The sequence below is a fragment of the Rhopalosiphum maidis genome, chromosome 3 (genome assembly GCF_003676215.2).
Source record: "Rhopalosiphum maidis isolate BTI-1 chromosome 3, ASM367621v3, whole genome shotgun sequence".
NCBI lineage: Eukaryota > Metazoa > Arthropoda > Insecta > Hemiptera > Aphididae > Rhopalosiphum > Rhopalosiphum maidis.
In genome coordinates, this window is record NC_040879.1 from 49,842,786 (window position 1) to 49,861,705 (window position 18,920).

Here is an 18,920-nt window from a genome sequence, read left to right on the forward strand (position 1 = left end):
TTGAAATTTATTGTTATTATTATCATTTAAAAATTCATAAAGTATTCAATTTTCATAGCTAAGGTTTGAACATTTAACACAAATCAGAATCACCTTAATAAGTACCTAGTACATTCTGAAACCAAAAATTCTTAAAATATATTATTATTATGTTTTTTTTTATAAACGTATATTATTTTTAAATTTGAATGAAATTAAATAATTTAACGATAAATAACTATGTTAGTTATTTTTCTATAATTCAAAAACAAATATTCGTAAGGACTTATAACTTATGTGTATATTATGAATTTCACTTTATACAATAATATTTTCAAAATATGTAGCTTAATAGCTTTTAAGATATTACCTAATTATACTATAAACTTATTCACACTTTTTTTGTTGGTAAGATTGACTCAAAGGTTAATAAAAATAATAAAATATAATATATTGTTATAATAATTAAATTAATTAAATACTTATAAAATAATAAATGCAATGTTTTCAAGAACCCTAGCGTAATATTAATAGTAAAATTAATTAATTTAATAGCAATATCAAAAAACATATATCAACATCATAGAATATACTTATTGCTTAACCTAGTAATATAGACAAACAGATCGTCTCTGCTCGAAATCGTTTTTCATATACAATAGTTTATTATTGAATTAAAATTTAACACATCCGCACATAACAATGACCACTTCGACATTTACAGTACAGCAGAGTGGTAACTACTCTCCCATATTTTTTTTTTAAAATTTTAAGAGCAATATTTATATAATTTATAAATGCAAAATTCTTTAAATATAGCAAATGTATACAATTTTTAGAAAACTTAATATGAAATACTAGATTATTATAATAATACAAATATTCTCGGTTTAGAGTAAAAGACACGCTGTTGTACAGGGTTATAAGATAATATTATGATTTATGATGTTTGTACAAAGCGTATTTTATCGATTCTCTCTGCTCGCAATCAAGGTGGCTTCCTTAATATTCATAATATATAGGTAATAATATGTACTTAGTACTATTTGTATTATGTAGATGTAATACCTACTATATAATATATTATATAGGCATTATACTTTTATTTAAATATTAAATATGTACTGTAGTATCTACCAAGTAATCAGTAATGCTGCAGTTGTGCACTCACCTGACACTGTTTTAAAATATGATGGTTATTGATTTATTATTGTACCGAGATGTATCCGTAAAACGCATCGTCGTATAAAAACTATTTTTCTTACACTTTATGTCTCTATGTGCACTTTAAAATCAATAAAATGTATCAAATAAGATCAATATAATTTAAATATTAGATAATAATTTATTATAATGTATAATTTATACTTCTGTATAGTTATAGCGATTAAAATGTTGTTACCGTTTTTCAATTGTTAGACTAACAAATAAATGTACGACAATAATGAATAGTGATTACAGCACTACAACGGTAAACGATTTAAATGATGGCCGAGCCATTGAACAGTATACATCAACAGTATCTACTATTTTTTTGGCAAATTTAGTAATACGTATAATTTTCCGAAACATAATACAATACTATAATAATAATAATATAATAGGTATAATATAATTACATAAATTATTCTTAGAAAATGGAAATTAATGCTAGTATACTATCGTAGTAGTATACACATTGTTACACCCTTTTGATTCACTCGGATTTGTCTTTTGTGTATCTAATATTTAGTAGAATAGTGAATCTACTCAATAACAATTATTCACACTTTAAACCTACTGTACAGCAAAAGAAAATTCTTCGATTTTAATTTGAAAACGAAAACTTAAATTCTACGTTACAGTCAGTTACTCGCATAATAAAAAGTCGACAAATACATTTATTGAAAATTCATGATTTATGACGAATTTAAATTTAATCATACTTACTATAACTAAGAACAAATAAGTGAATTTAGTATTAGAATACATTTTTTATCTGAATTCCATAAAAAAATACATTCATGGGGGAATAGTACAGCTTCTAATTTATCCGATATAAATAAAATTACATAAAATAAAAATATAAAATTGGCCTTTTCTAAAATACACGCATTATACATTCCAGTTGAAAGTTTAAAAACTAATTAAAGTTATATTATGGGTTTTGAAAAAAAAAATAGGAACTCAGATATCTATTTTATACTTATATAATATATATTTTATTATATCATATATTTATTAGTATAAAAAATATTAGAAAATATATTTTCGATGTCATATTATACCAATAGAAAATAGTAGTTTGTACGTATTTTACGATGATAATAACATATTACAATTTATTGAAAATTTTATAAAAAAATTACTTTGAATAATTAGTATTTAATATATTTTTTTGAAATAAAATTTGAATTGCCTATATCAAACCCCTTAAATAGTGAATAAATGACATCCTTTTTAATTAGATTTTTTTTAAGTATTCACCAAATTATATTATAATTAATCTTTAGTCTTGAATACCATATAAATATACAATACCTGTAGAAAAAACTTATAATTTTGTAATACTATTTATTGAAATTTACTATAAATATAAATCGATATTAATTAATAGGTATATACACCTATAAGATTATAACCGATCTTTTTCAATCTATAGCATATATTTTGTTGTTGAATGCTTGTTACTTTTATTACATAATTTAAATCCATGATTTTTATAGTGGTATGTATAAATGTATAATAAGTACTATAAATTATAGTGTTCATATGTACCTATGTAATTTTCTTCAATCTTATTTATTATTTAATAATTAGATAGAATTATAATATTAGATAAATAACTTAGTATTTAAGAAACTAAATTAATTTTTCACTAATTCAAAATATTAATATTTTTTTAATGTTTTTTTTTTTTTTTTTATAACACTCCAGTTATTTTCGTTTATAGGTATATAGTTCTAAATATAATAAATATATAAATACATACATATAAATTTAAGTTTTGCATCCTCGGCCACGAAAGTCTATATGGCAAATTACAAATATGACATATAGACATTAGACACGCCTATGAATATGAATATATGATATTATAATGATGATAATATTGGAATCGAAAAAAATATTTTATGATTAGAGACTGAAAGACTGGATTATATAATAATACATGTTGTTACTGGGATTATACAGAATACAGCCTGTGACGTCTGATACAAATAAGTATCATTATTATTCAATTTGCATGATCTGTGTCTCTGTGACACGTGAGTTACCTACATACATTTATTATGTGCTGTCAGTCGTCAGCTATAACGTTTCCGCTACCGTTATCATCGAGAAAGCGGCAAGCATCCATAGTCGAGTTGTCGTTACGATAAGGATATGTCCGACATACATCTGTATGAAGACCCCCTCCACCTTATAATTTATATAATCAACACATAACGGACAACAATACAATTTATAATAATTCATTTTTTCCTGCCCAATATACCTATAATTAATCAATGATGGCCCGGCCAGGTCGACGAGTTGTAAATCGGGCTTACAGGTACCTAACTGACTAGGCTCTCGGTTAATTGGGCCATAGCGACCTAGCTCTCTCTCGAGCTTTGAAAAACATAATATTATAAAAATTGTAATTAAAAACTTTATTTTATTTTCTTTCCTTCTTAGATTATAAATTAAACATTGTTTTTTTTAAGACGATCGGAAATATATAGGTAAAACGTACGTTCGTAGATGCGACTGTGCACGGTATAGGCACTATTTAAAAACTAAAAAAGTGCATTGTAATAATAAATATAAAACATAAAACTGATAAAAAAAAAAACTAGATATAGTTTAATGGATATAGGATATTCATACTAATTATAAGCTGATAAACGGTGTTAACCAATTTCATCACGGATCCAGAACACGGGTTCCTCAGAACTAGATAAGAAATTTAGTACCTAGTTAATTTTTGAGGTCAAAAAAACTCGATAATATTTATTCATTTCAAAATAATTAATAAGCTGTTATGTAAATTCCTCTTCAAAGATACAAAAATTAATATATGATTTAATGACTATATCCTATATATATATGTATATTATTTAGTTTATTTTATTTGAACAGTTAATAATTTTATTTACCTATTCATAGCTTACCTATATATTTACTATTCGTTGGTTATTCTTATTACTGTTATAAGTTATTAGTTATTATAATTATTTATTAATTATCAAAACATTTCATAAAATGTTGTTTTACAATCCACAATTCAATAATAGTAATTGGAAAATAATTGTCACTTAAAATTGTTTTTCGTGTGCAATAGTAAAATTAATTTTTATAGAGTTCAAATTTGACACATCCATTTCAGGCTACGGTGATCTACTCTATGACGAGATATAAATTCGATACTAACTGTACAACAAGCTAGCCTTAAGAGGTTATTTAGCCTACTTGTTCGCATTTAATATATATTATATTAATTTTCCTATATTCCTCTCAGACATTTTCTTCTTCATCAGTTGGTTTTATGTTGTTCGACTGTCTCGATGACTCTCGACCCCGAATTTCTTAATAATACAATTTCCCAATCTATACAAATAAAACAATGCCTACAATTATTCATTTATTTTTCTCTCCTATCTCGTATCTAATTCTATTTCTACTATATTCCCAGGGGTGAATAGGCCCACTGGGACACCGGGATTTTCCCGGTGGGCCGCTACTTTTATTGATGAAAATGAGCCGATGAAAAAGATCTGGGTTGAAAATTTCCGGACCTTGGATACGATGATATGGGCTGCTTGATTTTATTTTCCCGAACCGGTCAGATTACGCCTATGTGGCCCCTGTAATATCATAAAATGATACAAATTTACGATAGTCCAACTCTAATTGGCGACCCGTCACAAAATACGGGAAAACCATTGTGAGCGATTTTAATACTGAAATACATCTTAAACTTCAACTGGATAGGGCAGTGGCGGATTAAAAAATTTGCCCTTTACAAGTAGGATATGTGTCACCGTATCAAATTATAATTTAATATTAAAATACATTTTATTTTTTAAGTGCAGCAGAATATTTTATAAATTATCTGTTTTAGAAATATAATAATATGAACGGAGTTATGAATAATATATTGATGTTATATTTAATGGTGTGTTCTATTTTTTTCCTAACAGTCATTATCTTCTGAGATAATAAAAAATAGAAATGCTTTGATTTTAAATTTTAGTGGTAGTTTCTGGTAGTAATAACTAGTAGTAGGTAAATTTAATTTATTCGGCACTTGTGGGTAAAAACTAAAAATTCCCAATATTTTTTAAAATAAGCGTGAAAAACGTTAATTTATGTATTATTAACTTGTTATTGACAAAATTGATTTACAGAAATGTACAAAGATCTACAGAAAGTGAAATTAATTTTAAACTGTGGTAAACTCAATATAAATATAAAAATAAACATAGTTTTTCATTAGTAGTACCTATGCTTTTTCTTACTAAATATGATGGAACAATCAAAGGTTGACGTTTGTATCTAATTATATTTAAGTTATATTTACATAGGTTCATAACATATAGGTACCAACTACCTAGTAAAGTTTGAAACTAAAAATGAAAAATTGACATTGACTTGTAAATAGATGTATCTATATTATTATTATTGCCACTCTTTTGGTGGCATTTTTTTACTTTTTTATTAAAAATAAAAAAAAATAATGTTATGAAATTTTTTATTTAATTATTTATTTGTATATATTAAAGATGTCCAATAAGTGTGCACATTTTTTTTCAAGCTGTCGTTATTTAAAAAAAAAATAAAATTCTAACTTTAATATTGAGTATCAGAAATGGGGAGATAGTGTTCGACATTTTTTATTTCATGACATTTTCGAAACATTTAAGCTTTTATCTATTTATACTACGAACTTATTAATATAGTAGAATATACTAGATAGAAAGTATAACGTATAAGTGGTTATGACTGAAAAGTTTTTATAAATAATAAATTAACAATGATATACCTTCCTATTATACCTATTATTTTAATAATACTTACCATAGTACAATAATAGCAATTTTTTATTATAAAAATGAATTCAATCTACCTTTTACCTTATAGTAAAATAATAATTATTATAATAGCAATTAGCAATACAATAAATATATCAGACAATTCATCATAGTAAAATAGGTTAAGAGGACGTTATACCCGCATGTGTTTGTAAGACAGAGTCTTACTAATGTAGATCATACCAAATTTGCGTTCAGCAAAACACATTTTGTAATGTTAGCTTTAATAATAGAGTAAATTTTCCTAATATCAAATTTAAAGATAAGAATATTATCAAGATAATATCAATAAAAGCATACGACATATTCTAGATAATATTCTTACCTTTAAATTTTATAATAGGTAAATTTACTCTAATATTAAATCTAACATCACAAAATGTATTCTGCTGAACGCAAATTTCCTATGATCTACATTAGTAAGACAGAGACAACATATGCGGGTATAACGCCTCTTAATAAACTATTATTCATATTGTTCAGAATCATATTTTACATATAATTTAATTAGTGAATTAAAATTCAACACAAACTTTATGTAGTAGACAGTAGTGCAGTACTTCTAATTTACATTCGACTTTTACTCTACAATAGACTAACAGAGTTTACCTACTTCGCCCATTTTTATAATATAAACTTTATTTTTTAATTATGTAAAAAATGTAGAAATAATAACATAATATAACCAGTATTCAGTAATATACTAATATATTACAGATTCACAGGTCTAGTATGAAAAATAAAAATCTTACGATTTTAAAATAGTATAACTAATTTTTATTTAACTAAAATATAATTACTAAATTATTTGATCAGTTTACTAACTACTTATATATATATATATATATATAGTCATTGAAATGTTTAAACAATAATATTTAGTAAATAATTAAATGTTTCTATTAGTATAAATTAATATTAATCATTAAATAAAATGTTTTAAATTTTTTATAAGTTATACCATTATCAAAATAATCAACTGTATGTCTGCATTAAAAAAAATAAAGGTAGGTACCTACATTCTTTATAAACACTATACTGAGTCCAGGGTTCTGATCGAACTATGAATACTATTTACATATTTTCAAATTAAATATATTTATATATATAAATATAATATTGCTATTAAATTTTAAATTCATAAAAGTTAATTAAGTATTCACCATTTTAACTAATACAAAATCTAACTATTAATATGAAAATTATTTTATTTTATTCATAATTTTAAATTGTATTAATATAAAACAATATGTATGCAAAAAACTTATTTTAAAAACGAAAATTAAATGATAATTTAAGACAATCATTTTTACAAACATGATTAGTAGTGTTATATTGGTTGATAAGAACTGCATTATTATTAGGATTAAACTTTATTTAAATGTCTATTCATATTTAATTAATTATATTAATTGTAATAAACTAATTAAAAGTAATGTTAATATTATGTATATGATGGTATATTTCACCTTTTTTTTTATAGAGAAATTGTTTAAGTTTAAATAGTAATGTTCTCCTCAAAACCATTGTATTTTACAGTGTAACACAAAATCATAATATTTTTCAAAAATTGTGATTCGTGTTCAGAGCATTTTCTTATAAAGAAATTTAGTCTGACTATCTATCTCTTTTTCAGACAATAATATTTATTGTTGTACATACATTCTTATACGTGTCATTTACACAAAAAAAATCTTGTATTTACATCTAATTTATTCTTTAGTTTTTTATAAAAACTAAAAGAATTATTTTAAGTAATAAAGAATACAAATTATTAAAACAAATAACTTTGCGCAAAACATTACTACTTAAACTTAAATCTCCCTAGAAAAAGGTATTGAGAAAACACAAATGTATAATTCTAATGTTAAATCTTTATAAATAATAAGTGTTTTAGTCAAAGGTATTAATTTAGTGTGGTTATTTTGACCAGTGAAACTAACAACAGTAACTAGATTAACAAAAAAAAAAAAAATCATATTTAAAATAGCAAAAACCAATCAAACAGCATTTACAATAATTTAAATAATGTAATTACAAAATAAAATAAAATAAAATATTAATGAAATGATTAGCACTATATTTTGAATTGTGATCTTATGTTTGTACTTTGAAATAAACTTTATTCTGTTTTTAAATGAAATTTTAAATTTGATTTATCAATTTGGTTATTAAATAATAAAAAACTTTTATTTCATGTTTAAACTTAATCATTACATATTATGTTTTCTGTAATTTAAAATGTATATAACTTATTTTTAAATTAAATATCAATATATATAAGCATTTGAAATTTGAATTCATGTATAATATGAGTAAAGAGTATATATTTTAAAATATTGTACTCCAAACTGTATTGAATTGTTTATATATGTTTAGCTATATAATTTAGTAATAAATAAATATTTATCAAAAATAATATTGAATAAATATGGTTTATTTACTCCTAATATTAGATAATAAAAGAAATGTTTAAACTTATATTATAATAAAAAACTAAAAAGGTAAATATAAACTAATATAATAATAATAAGTATTTAACAAATGGATTACTAAAAATAAAAATAATAGCCATTTATACGACATTTATTTATTTTAAATTTACAGATTAAATTATATAATTCAATACATTTTCACTACTATATAATATAAATATAATTCTAATCCCAGTGAAAACTTTTCCTGGAAGAGGCACTTTTGATGGGCAGCCAGGTTCAAGTTTCCTATAACAATTTATAAAATTATTTTAGTCATATTATATAATTGTTATTAATTGGTTAATAACTAATTATTATATTTTGAATTTTAATAACTATAAGCATTGAATAAAACTTTTATAGTTCATCTAAGGTAATACATTATTATTAAACTTTTAGAAAACTGAAAAAAATATCACAATGAATTAGGCATTTGAATAATTTTTATTCTAAATATAGGACAATTTGTACTTTTATTTACAACATGCTATTTTGAATTATTTTAAAAATAATATAAAGAATTATGAAAGTTATTAAAATAAAGTAGTCATAGTAGAAAAAATATATCTAATTGTTATAAAAACTATTACTCAGGTTTCTTGAGAATAATTACCAAGCACACCCGCAGAATAAAATCCTACCTCGGGCAAGTCAAAATTCTAAAACCAAATCAAAAAGGTTATTTTAAATTTTAATTTATTTCTAACATTTTCATTCTAAAATAGCTAACTTACATGTAAAAAAAACAACATTATATCATACTTCATAAATAAATTTCAATAAAATTATGTTATAATTAATATGTGTAGCATTAAATTAACAATAGTTTTAAAAAATTCCTAGTAGGGGCAATGACTCTTTAGCCCCCCCTTTCTGCGGGCGCCCATGATAATTACTAAAATTTAATAGTATATATATTAATTTTACATGGTTTATTACTTAAATAAATTAAAAATTATATAATATATATAATAATATTTACATATATATTATATATAATACCATTGTCCATTATATATTACAGGCAATGTGTAATGCAAATAAAATAATTAAAAATTTATTTTTTTATTTTTTGCATTATATACATTTAACTATGTATAAAATATTTTTTTAAATTTTAAATTATTTATATAAAAAATAATTTTTTACAATAAGTGTAAGTGCTGTACGATAGGCGTTGGATTGATTGAGAATTGGCAAGAGCTAATGGCTAAACACTTCAGTGTGTTAAGATTTATTGAATTTGATGGTTATAGCACCATTTGGATATTAAGATCATTATATGGTCATCAGGAATGTTGAGAACTACTAGTTCAGTTATGAGGATCTTATAAGACTGGAATGAGATCTTTTTTAATGAGTGTTGCCAGTTTTTGGAAGAGGGGAATAGAGAGGTCATTATGGAGTATGTAGTTGAAATATATTATGGGGCTTTATTTAATGATTTTACAGAAATATTTGGATTGGAAGATTTAGATATAATTTATGCTAAGGAGTGAATGGCTGAGCCCGGAATTGGATTCAGTAGGTCCACATGAGTTTTTACTTTAGGATTCTGTTATTATAGTTAACATATTTAAGATTGAATTGAAGTCGGTGGAATCTATTTTGAGATACCCAAATCATTTAGTGGTCATGATGAAGACCCAACCCTGATCAGGTAGTAGTGATAAACTGTAATTGATTAATAGTAAGGTAGTTTTGTTTATAGTTATAAAATTATTGTTTAATTATTACTTTCCAAAAATAGCAGCTAAATTCAGAAAAGATATTAGAATTGAAACCAAATCATTTTTCTATTATAAATCATGTATAAATGCAAAAAAAAAAATTACACATAATTGTAAACTCAATACATTAATCACTGTTTAGAATCTACAGCTGAATTATTTACACACTGTTCACATTGACCAGTCAAACAACATTTTCCATAATATATTTTTACATAATATATTATTCTATTTAATTTAAAAAAAATAATTACTTTGTATTTTCAATAAGTTTTGCATTATTTTCAAAAATAAGTACTGGTTGTGTAACTTCTCTACGGCTGTCACGTGCATAGTAATAATTATTAAAAACTGTATGATTTGGCCCTCCTGGAACATCAGGTGGAGGTTGAGTAGCTGGTGATACTTCATCAACCATTCTTATATTTGGCTTGAAGTTTCGCTATAACAAGGTAAACAAATTAATATAACTGATAATAAAATATTAAATAATTATTGGTATATACAACTTAAATACTATAAGAATTATTTAAAATTATACCTAACTAAATGTATTTCTCTTTCTGTGAAGCTATAAATAATTTTGATATACTTTCAATCATCCATTTGGCTGACCAAAGTTTATATTAATAATTAATGATTACTTTAAGTTGAAAATATAATTTTAACAAATAACATACATTAAATATGCACTAATAAATGTCAATCATGAAAAGTAATTCCATCTCCGGAAAAAAAATAAATAAGCAATAGTGTTTTTGTTGAGTATTCAACATGAAATTGAAAAAAATGAAAATATTTATTCCAATAATATCTAATATATAAAACAAAATAAGACGTATGTGATTAATTAAAAATACTAACATCTACAATGTAGGTACTAAGTCAATAAATAGAATCCAAAATTATCAAAATACTAAGTATTGTGTTGCACGTCTAATACATATTGTAGAACATTTTTAAATAGATTCATAAATGAGATTTAATTGTTGAGTAACCATCATCATCCGAACAAAACTTTAGATTCTCTAATGAATTGATAATAATTGTAGCCTACTTGAGTTTGTGACTATAACTATTTGATTAAATTGATGAAATATTTAAATAATATGCTTAACATGGATTCAAAACAATCAACTATGAATCTGCTGTTTTTAAAGAACCAATACCAGTGCGCTATGAAAAGTTAATTTAAATCAGTTTTAAAATAGTATTTGGGATTTGTTTGCATTAATTAAAACAGTACCTACCGAATACAAGTATGATACTTACTCCACCTAAATATGCTCGAAGAGCCGAAATGAAACCGGACGGCTTGAATTGGGAAGGTATTAAAGAATTCCAATTCGCCATTTTGTTAATATATAGTCAATGAATGGAAAAAAATAGACTGTTCACTCGTTTTCGTAATCGTGAAATTATTTTTATGTTCGAAAAAAAAATTTTTTTATCATCTATGTTATCATAATAGAAAATATCTGACCGTCTGATGTCGGCAGTACGGCAACCTTCAAGGATTTGATAAACACATGATAAACAGAGACTTTCGAATATAGTTACCCAGGTATAATAATTATATAAAATAATGTTGTAAGACCTCAGATAATTTTTTATCTGTTCGTGGATTTGGAATCAAACTTTATTTTATCAGTAAAATACAGTAAAATATTACTGTATCAGTACGTATGATGTAAAATTGTATAAACTGAATAAACTATAATAATAAAAACTACTGTGGGATTTATTTTTATTTAAATTAGTTGTTGCCTGTTGGTTTTGACAATCTTTCATACCGTTCCGATACGAACCGATCGTAGCACATCTGATTTATATATTTATATATGAAGGTGTATCGTTGATGTGTGTGTGTGCATGTACACTATGCGGTCGAACGACCCACGAACGATTATTATTATTATGTATGTATCATTATTTCATTAGTAAGTTAGTTTTACGTCCACTGTCCACATGTCTAGTTTTTAACTGAGACAGATAATGTCTTGATATGAATACGAAATAAAACAGTCAACTTTGAATTAATAACAAAAAAAAAACGTATTTTGTTAAACAAAATACATTTTTATTTCCGTCTCAGTTTCCGAAAAAATGTCGGTTATTCAGATATACGCTCTATATAAAAAACTTAAACATTTGGTAAACATTTCGAGTACCTATCTATTATTCGTTTTTCAGTTACTTATACAAAATAAAAAAATCGATTTTGTCAAATACAGGTTATGAATAGGGAGCAGATGTTTATACTCTAAAAAATTTAAAAATATTCATGCAATTATGCTTCTATAAAGTATAATAAAAATATGCTTAGAATGTATAAAAATATGCATCAATAACATTTTTTATTTATTGAACATTTAAAACAATAAATTATAAAAGATGTTTGCAAACTGCTGTTGAATTTTTTGTTAATCTGAAAATAATATACATGCATATATATTAGAAACCAAGTACCGATACGAGCGAAAACCAGCTTTTCCCGGTTGTCGCGAATATTACATAGGACTACAGACTACATAGGCCGTAACAGCCGCGGGACATTTTAATCTATTAGTCGTGCCGAGTTCGTTAATATAATACGAAAAACCTCAAATATACACTAAATTGACTAAAAGCATGATGAATATAGAAATATGATCAAACAAATATATAAATCGAACACATGCAAAAATATGCAAAATTAAATTGATAAATTTGAATTCTATGAGTGATGTAACAAATGTCTATCTTACTCCGCATTAACTTAGATGATATTAAAAAATATGATAAATGCAAAAACATCTGCACCTACTCATAACTACAAAAATTCCTGTTTTCCTTCATTTTTTATTTGTTTTCCCAATTATTTAGAAAAATACTGTGAACTTTAAATTTTTATTTTTCAAATGTATAAACTATAGATCAAATTTCTATCAGAAATTTCACTTAAACTCAATAAAATTTAAGATAAAATCATTTTAAATATTTACCTATCGTATATACATGGAAAAAACAAATCATTGTAAAATCAATCTATCACTCCGCAGACTGTAATACGTGTTTTCATACTTGTACTAATAGTAAGCTGTTCAATAGAAGTAAAAAATGATGATAATAATATAATGAAATATCAAATAAATGCATATTTTGTGGAAAGTAACTGTAACGGATATTTAAGCTCATATTAGAGTAATAATATTAATAATATAGACACTATTACTCATTTATCACATTGCATCACCAATAACAAATTCAACCGGTTTTCCTAAATGCAACATTTCCCATAGGAAATTTGTAAATTATTTTTTTTGTCTTTTATTTGTACACTAATTATAATAATTATTTATTACGAATATCAGTGGCCGACGAACCACACCAGTCACCCGTAAACATCGTTTCGTGATGCCTATAAAAATTGCTTTAAATGTCATAGCATTTGTAGTAGTACTCAGAGCCATATTTATGCAAGGAAAATGGGACATTTGCACTGGGCCCACTCGTAAGAGGGGCCCTTCCGATTTCAGTCATATAAAATTAATTATATACCGTTTTTATTTTGAGAAAACACAATTTTACTTGGATATTTTGGTGGGTTATACAGTATGTAAAAAGTATAATGGGGATTTCTCGAAAACGACGGCTTTAGTCAGCATTGACGATAACAAAATCTCATTGTCGTTATTATCGTCGTAATATTATATAATAATAATATAATAATCGTAATATAATATTATTGACGTTGTCTTGTGTATTTGCGTGGTTCATTCAGTCTTGCGATTTACGTCAACCGTATTTATTGTATATTTATTAGTCGTTTGTAAATTATTTTTGATGATTTTTTTTTTAATAATTATGTTACTTGTTTTATTTGAATAAATATTAAAAATAATAATCATATTTTTAACAATACAATTTTATTCTATGATCCAACTACTCATATACTAGTTATATACCTACAGTATTAGTTTAAAAATATATTATGCGTACATTTTTATTTTAGTATTGAAGAAAATAAAGATGGACAATTTGGGGCCCAAAATTGTAAATTGTACAGGGCCCACGAATTGGTAAATCAGGTCCTGGCAGTACTTTTACTTTATTACGATTGACAATTTTGGATTGCATTGTATAATAAAACAAGCCATTTATTTTTTCAATTTAATTCCATTGATTTTTATAGATGAAATAATTTTAAAAAGTCATCGTTTCTCAATCAGTATAATATGTCACGAGTCGCGACACACCGGTGTAACTCCGAATAAGTTAAAATATTTCACTATTTCACTAAGTATAATAAATGACACAAAATATCTCTCAACATTTTTGATTCGATTTATAAAAATGAATAAGTACTTAATTTAATTTTTATAATGATTAAAAATAAGTAATCTATTTTCGTATTCATCGTTATTTTTTATGTTGTATTTTTTCTTTTTAATTTTACATTACCAATTAAAATTAAATATTACCACGCTATTATTCTTATTTGTATATTATGTGTTACAAAGTATGAAATATTTTAATATTGTAGGTATCGCAATAAATTATAATACAAAGGTCGAAAAACAATTTATAAACGAATCGATTATTTAACTCACAAGCAAAGCCGGGTTATTCAGCTAATATTACATATAACTTGTTACAATGTATTATTTATTTTAAAGATAAATATTTTAAACATGTTATTTATATTCTTATCTATCTAGATACAATTTCTATGAATCATCTATCTTAAATTGTATACAAATACTGTGATAGCCGATAGGTATTCAATATTCATAAATAATAATCTACAATATTTTTAACCAAATAATGATTTAAATATAAACAATAATGTAATAAATCCACATCTAAAATAGGAACTTTACTACCGCGTAATATAAAAATTAATGAAAAGCGAACTAAATATGTAAGTTTTATTTTTGTTTTTCCCGATTATTATGAAAAATACTGTGAATGTTTTACTTTTAATGTCTTTTAAGTACAAACTTTATTCAATTTTCAAAACCTCTTTCATGATTTAGAAACAAATCATTTTTTCTACTACTTATCATACATGTACACAAAAAAATACTCTCATTATAAAATCAATATATTCATCGTGCCATGCAGAATCTAATAAGAATAAAATTGTACGATATGAATTATTATTCATGTTTACTTAATTTAATGCTCATTGCTCAGTATTCATAGATCATTGCAATTTATTTTAAGTTATTACGTGAGAAAGTCTATTTAGTCACTTTATCCTGTAAACTAACTACTATAGCTGCCTTCCAAAAAAATTCTATTAAAGTAAGTTCCTCCTATGGTTGGTGAAGGGCAACAGGATCTTTTACCCTTGGTTATTATAGGTAATAGCTAGGTATTACATTTGATAGCAGCATATTATTTTATATATTTTTATAAATATATAATATAATATTATTACCTACGGATTTTAACTATAGAATTATATTATTTTGTTATCCTCTTGCAATAAATACATATTAAGGTGGTTATTAGTTATAATTATAAATCAAATATTACTTAGGTTATATTTGAGTTAGATATATAAATAATTTGTAAAAACTGTCTAATGGTAATATGTTTGCTTTAACTCGCATTAAATTCCTTAAAAAGACCTCAAATGCAATTTGATTAAAATCAAAATAACAAAAGATTAACAAAAAATTCATTGCAGGAATGTCTCAATATGTCGATATTATTTTAATTTTTGTATATAATGTGTATATTATAGCTCTGAAGAATTAAAAAGAATTTAATTTTTAGATCTACAAATTAGATTGCAATGTATTTACCTAATTTAATAAATAAATAAATAAATAATAATACTATGGCTTGGAATAAGTAATAATTTTTTGAATGCTTTGACACTTTTAGATATTGTATTAATCGTCAAAAATGATTTAATTCAATTTATAGTTTATACCTATTTGATAAAACGATTTACTTCAGAATGCGGAGTCACAAGCTCCTCTACGAATGATTTGAATTATAACATATATTAATTACATATTTTTTACCTATAAATATTAATTGAGTCGTATAGAAAACGATCATACATATTATTATACATATGTTATATTATATATTATATTAAACTATTTTTATAATACTGATTATAGAAAAAAAAATGTATAGAAATATAAAATGAATTATTTTCTAATCAAATAATTCATAAGATTGGTCCCGCGGGGCAAAAAGTATATTCGTACGGTGTAAAATAAAAAAACGTCACAATAATGCAAAATAAGAAAATTACATAATATTAGATTGTAATGCAATATATAGTAACGAAGGTCATCTAGTGGCCTTATAAAAACTTCTACAATAATTTGTTCTAAATAAAAATTATAAAAATAATTTATAAGAATCAAACTGCAGATCGACACGTCTGCAGTTACCCTAAGAGAATAGTCAATAACACGAGTCATAGTATAATTAAGAAGTGATAAGTATAATAACTGTATGTCTATATTATATTGGTCACCAATACCTTTAGTATTATAAAAATACTTTACGAATAATACTACCTATCTTCACACTTGTTCTTAATTGTGCAACTATTTTTCACGAGATTGTTATTAGATATATAAAAAGTAGTTTGATAAATAACGTATCAAAATATACCAAGTACAATATTCAATCCGCAATGATCAGATTTTCCATATCAGTTAAATTAGTTTACAAAGCGAGACATACGACTAATATAGGCGTAAATTAAGCTTGGTTTACCTATAGCCTATAGGTACCAAATGTTTAATTTTTACTTGACAATTCATACCTATTAATTACTTAAGTGTTAATAGTGTTATATATAATATATTTAATTATATTCACTTAAAAAAACGTGTTCCTCCTACTCACGTTGATTTATATAAATAAATAAATAAAATACAAAATATTATAAAATATTTTTGGAAATAAAAATTGACACTTCATTTAGAATTGTTTTATTTACGATATACCTACACGAATTCAATGTTTTATTATTGAATTAAAATTTAACATGTTCCATTACAGTCATCTGCTTAAATAGTTAAATTCGAGGTGGTACACTCGTGTAATCTAATGTTTATTATACAATTGTATGAATAAAGTTTAAACTTTAAAATAGGTAAGTACCCAACTGTCATAATAGGTGGATAAATCGAGTTGATTTTTTTTTGCGGATGAGCTATAATGTTAAAATACCACATTAATTGACTAATTGGAGTAATTGGACTATCAAGAGACCACAAGAAGTATGGTTTATGAGTAATAATATACCTAATAATTAATATTTAATGTAGTGTAAGAAAACGTAAAACGCAGACCAACATCTTCGTCAGTACCTTATATTATACTATTATAGGTACTGTACTACTGTAATCGCGTAATTATGTCGAAATATTCTCATATTTTATCCGTAGTAACAGGTGCTTAAACTCTTTAACCTAGACCCCACTGTTCACAGGAACTAGGAAGGACGGTGACAGTGTTTATGGTAAGCGGTCACTTTGTATGGTTTATTGTTTAAATTACATAACGCGGACACTTTATTATACGGTCAAGTAAAATTTTAGATTACAGAACGCGGACACTGTACTATTATATACATAAAGTATATATTAATCAGAGACGGAATTTCGATTTTTTACACCCAAACATCGACCAAGAGTGAAATATCCTTCCCTACAAATGTTTTTTAATAATTAGAATTCAAATTACAAAAATACTTCATATTTATTGACTTTTAAACATATAATAATGCTAACTAACAAAGTTATTTAAATTGTAATATATCGTTATTTTACGCGATTTCGTAAAAAAATAAAATTCATGCACTCAAAATGTTTTCTATATTGACGCTGGAATTTTTTTTTACAGTTACTTGAAAGAAAACTTATGGATAACCTTGTGTTGGGTTTTTTAACCTTAGGTATAAATCAAAAAAATTTTACGAATTTTCAACTTCAAATTCTTTGCAAATTTTCGCGATTTTGATATATTTCATGAACATTTGAACTTTAATGCTTAAATAAACAAAAATTGTGACTTACGATTTTTAATTTTTTTTCTATTACGTTAAGAACAATTTATAATAAACCTTCTATTAAATTTTAAAAATTTTTCGGAAAGCCAAATTTTTTTTATTGTTATTTCAAGAAAAAATTTTTAGAAAAATCGAAAATTTAAATGATCTATAGATAACGCTAATATAAACATTTGGTTAAAATTTTAAGTATTTACAATGATTCGTTTTTGAGTTTACTTTTGACCCCCCCCCCCCCCAAAGTACCAACTAGATGAATTTTCCTTTTCAATGAGGGGCTGAAGTAAAAAATCAATGCATTATTACTACTCCAAAACGTAATGACAAACACAAAAAAAACAAAATAAAACACCCATAATTGTAAAATCAATACATTCATCACTCTGTTCAGAATCTAAAAAAAAGTAAATTTATGAAAAACGTTATTATAGTTTATTACCTTTATTAGTCAAAATAATCAGTTTAAATCAATTAATATTGTATACAATAAAAATGTATGTCAAAAACGAGAAATACCTAATGTTAAAACTGACATACATAATATAGGGAATTTAAAAATTCAAAACTATTTCTTTGTTTTGGTGCTGGTTACATAAAGTTAATGGCTTATTATTTTCATCAGAATTAGATTTTTGTTTCTTATGTA

The 18,920-nt window shown here is 24.3% G+C and overlaps 1 protein-coding gene across 1 annotated transcript; it reads right to left on the bottom strand.

Moving 5' to 3' along the window:
- Positions 1-8,584: 8,584 nt before the first annotated feature.
- On the bottom strand, positions 8,585-11,703 carry LOC113558460 (NADH dehydrogenase [ubiquinone] 1 alpha subcomplex subunit 7-like). The gene is made up of 3 exons (XM_026963915.2): positions 11,515-11,703; positions 10,497-10,684; positions 8,585-8,758 (listed from the first exon to the last, which is right to left on the bottom strand). The coding sequence occupies exons 1-3, from the start codon at positions 11,593-11,595 to the stop codon at positions 8,644-8,646; spliced, it is 384 nt and encodes a 127-aa protein (XP_026819716.1). The 5' UTR covers positions 11,596-11,703; the 3' UTR covers positions 8,585-8,643.
- Positions 11,704-18,920: the final 7,217 nt, after the last annotated feature.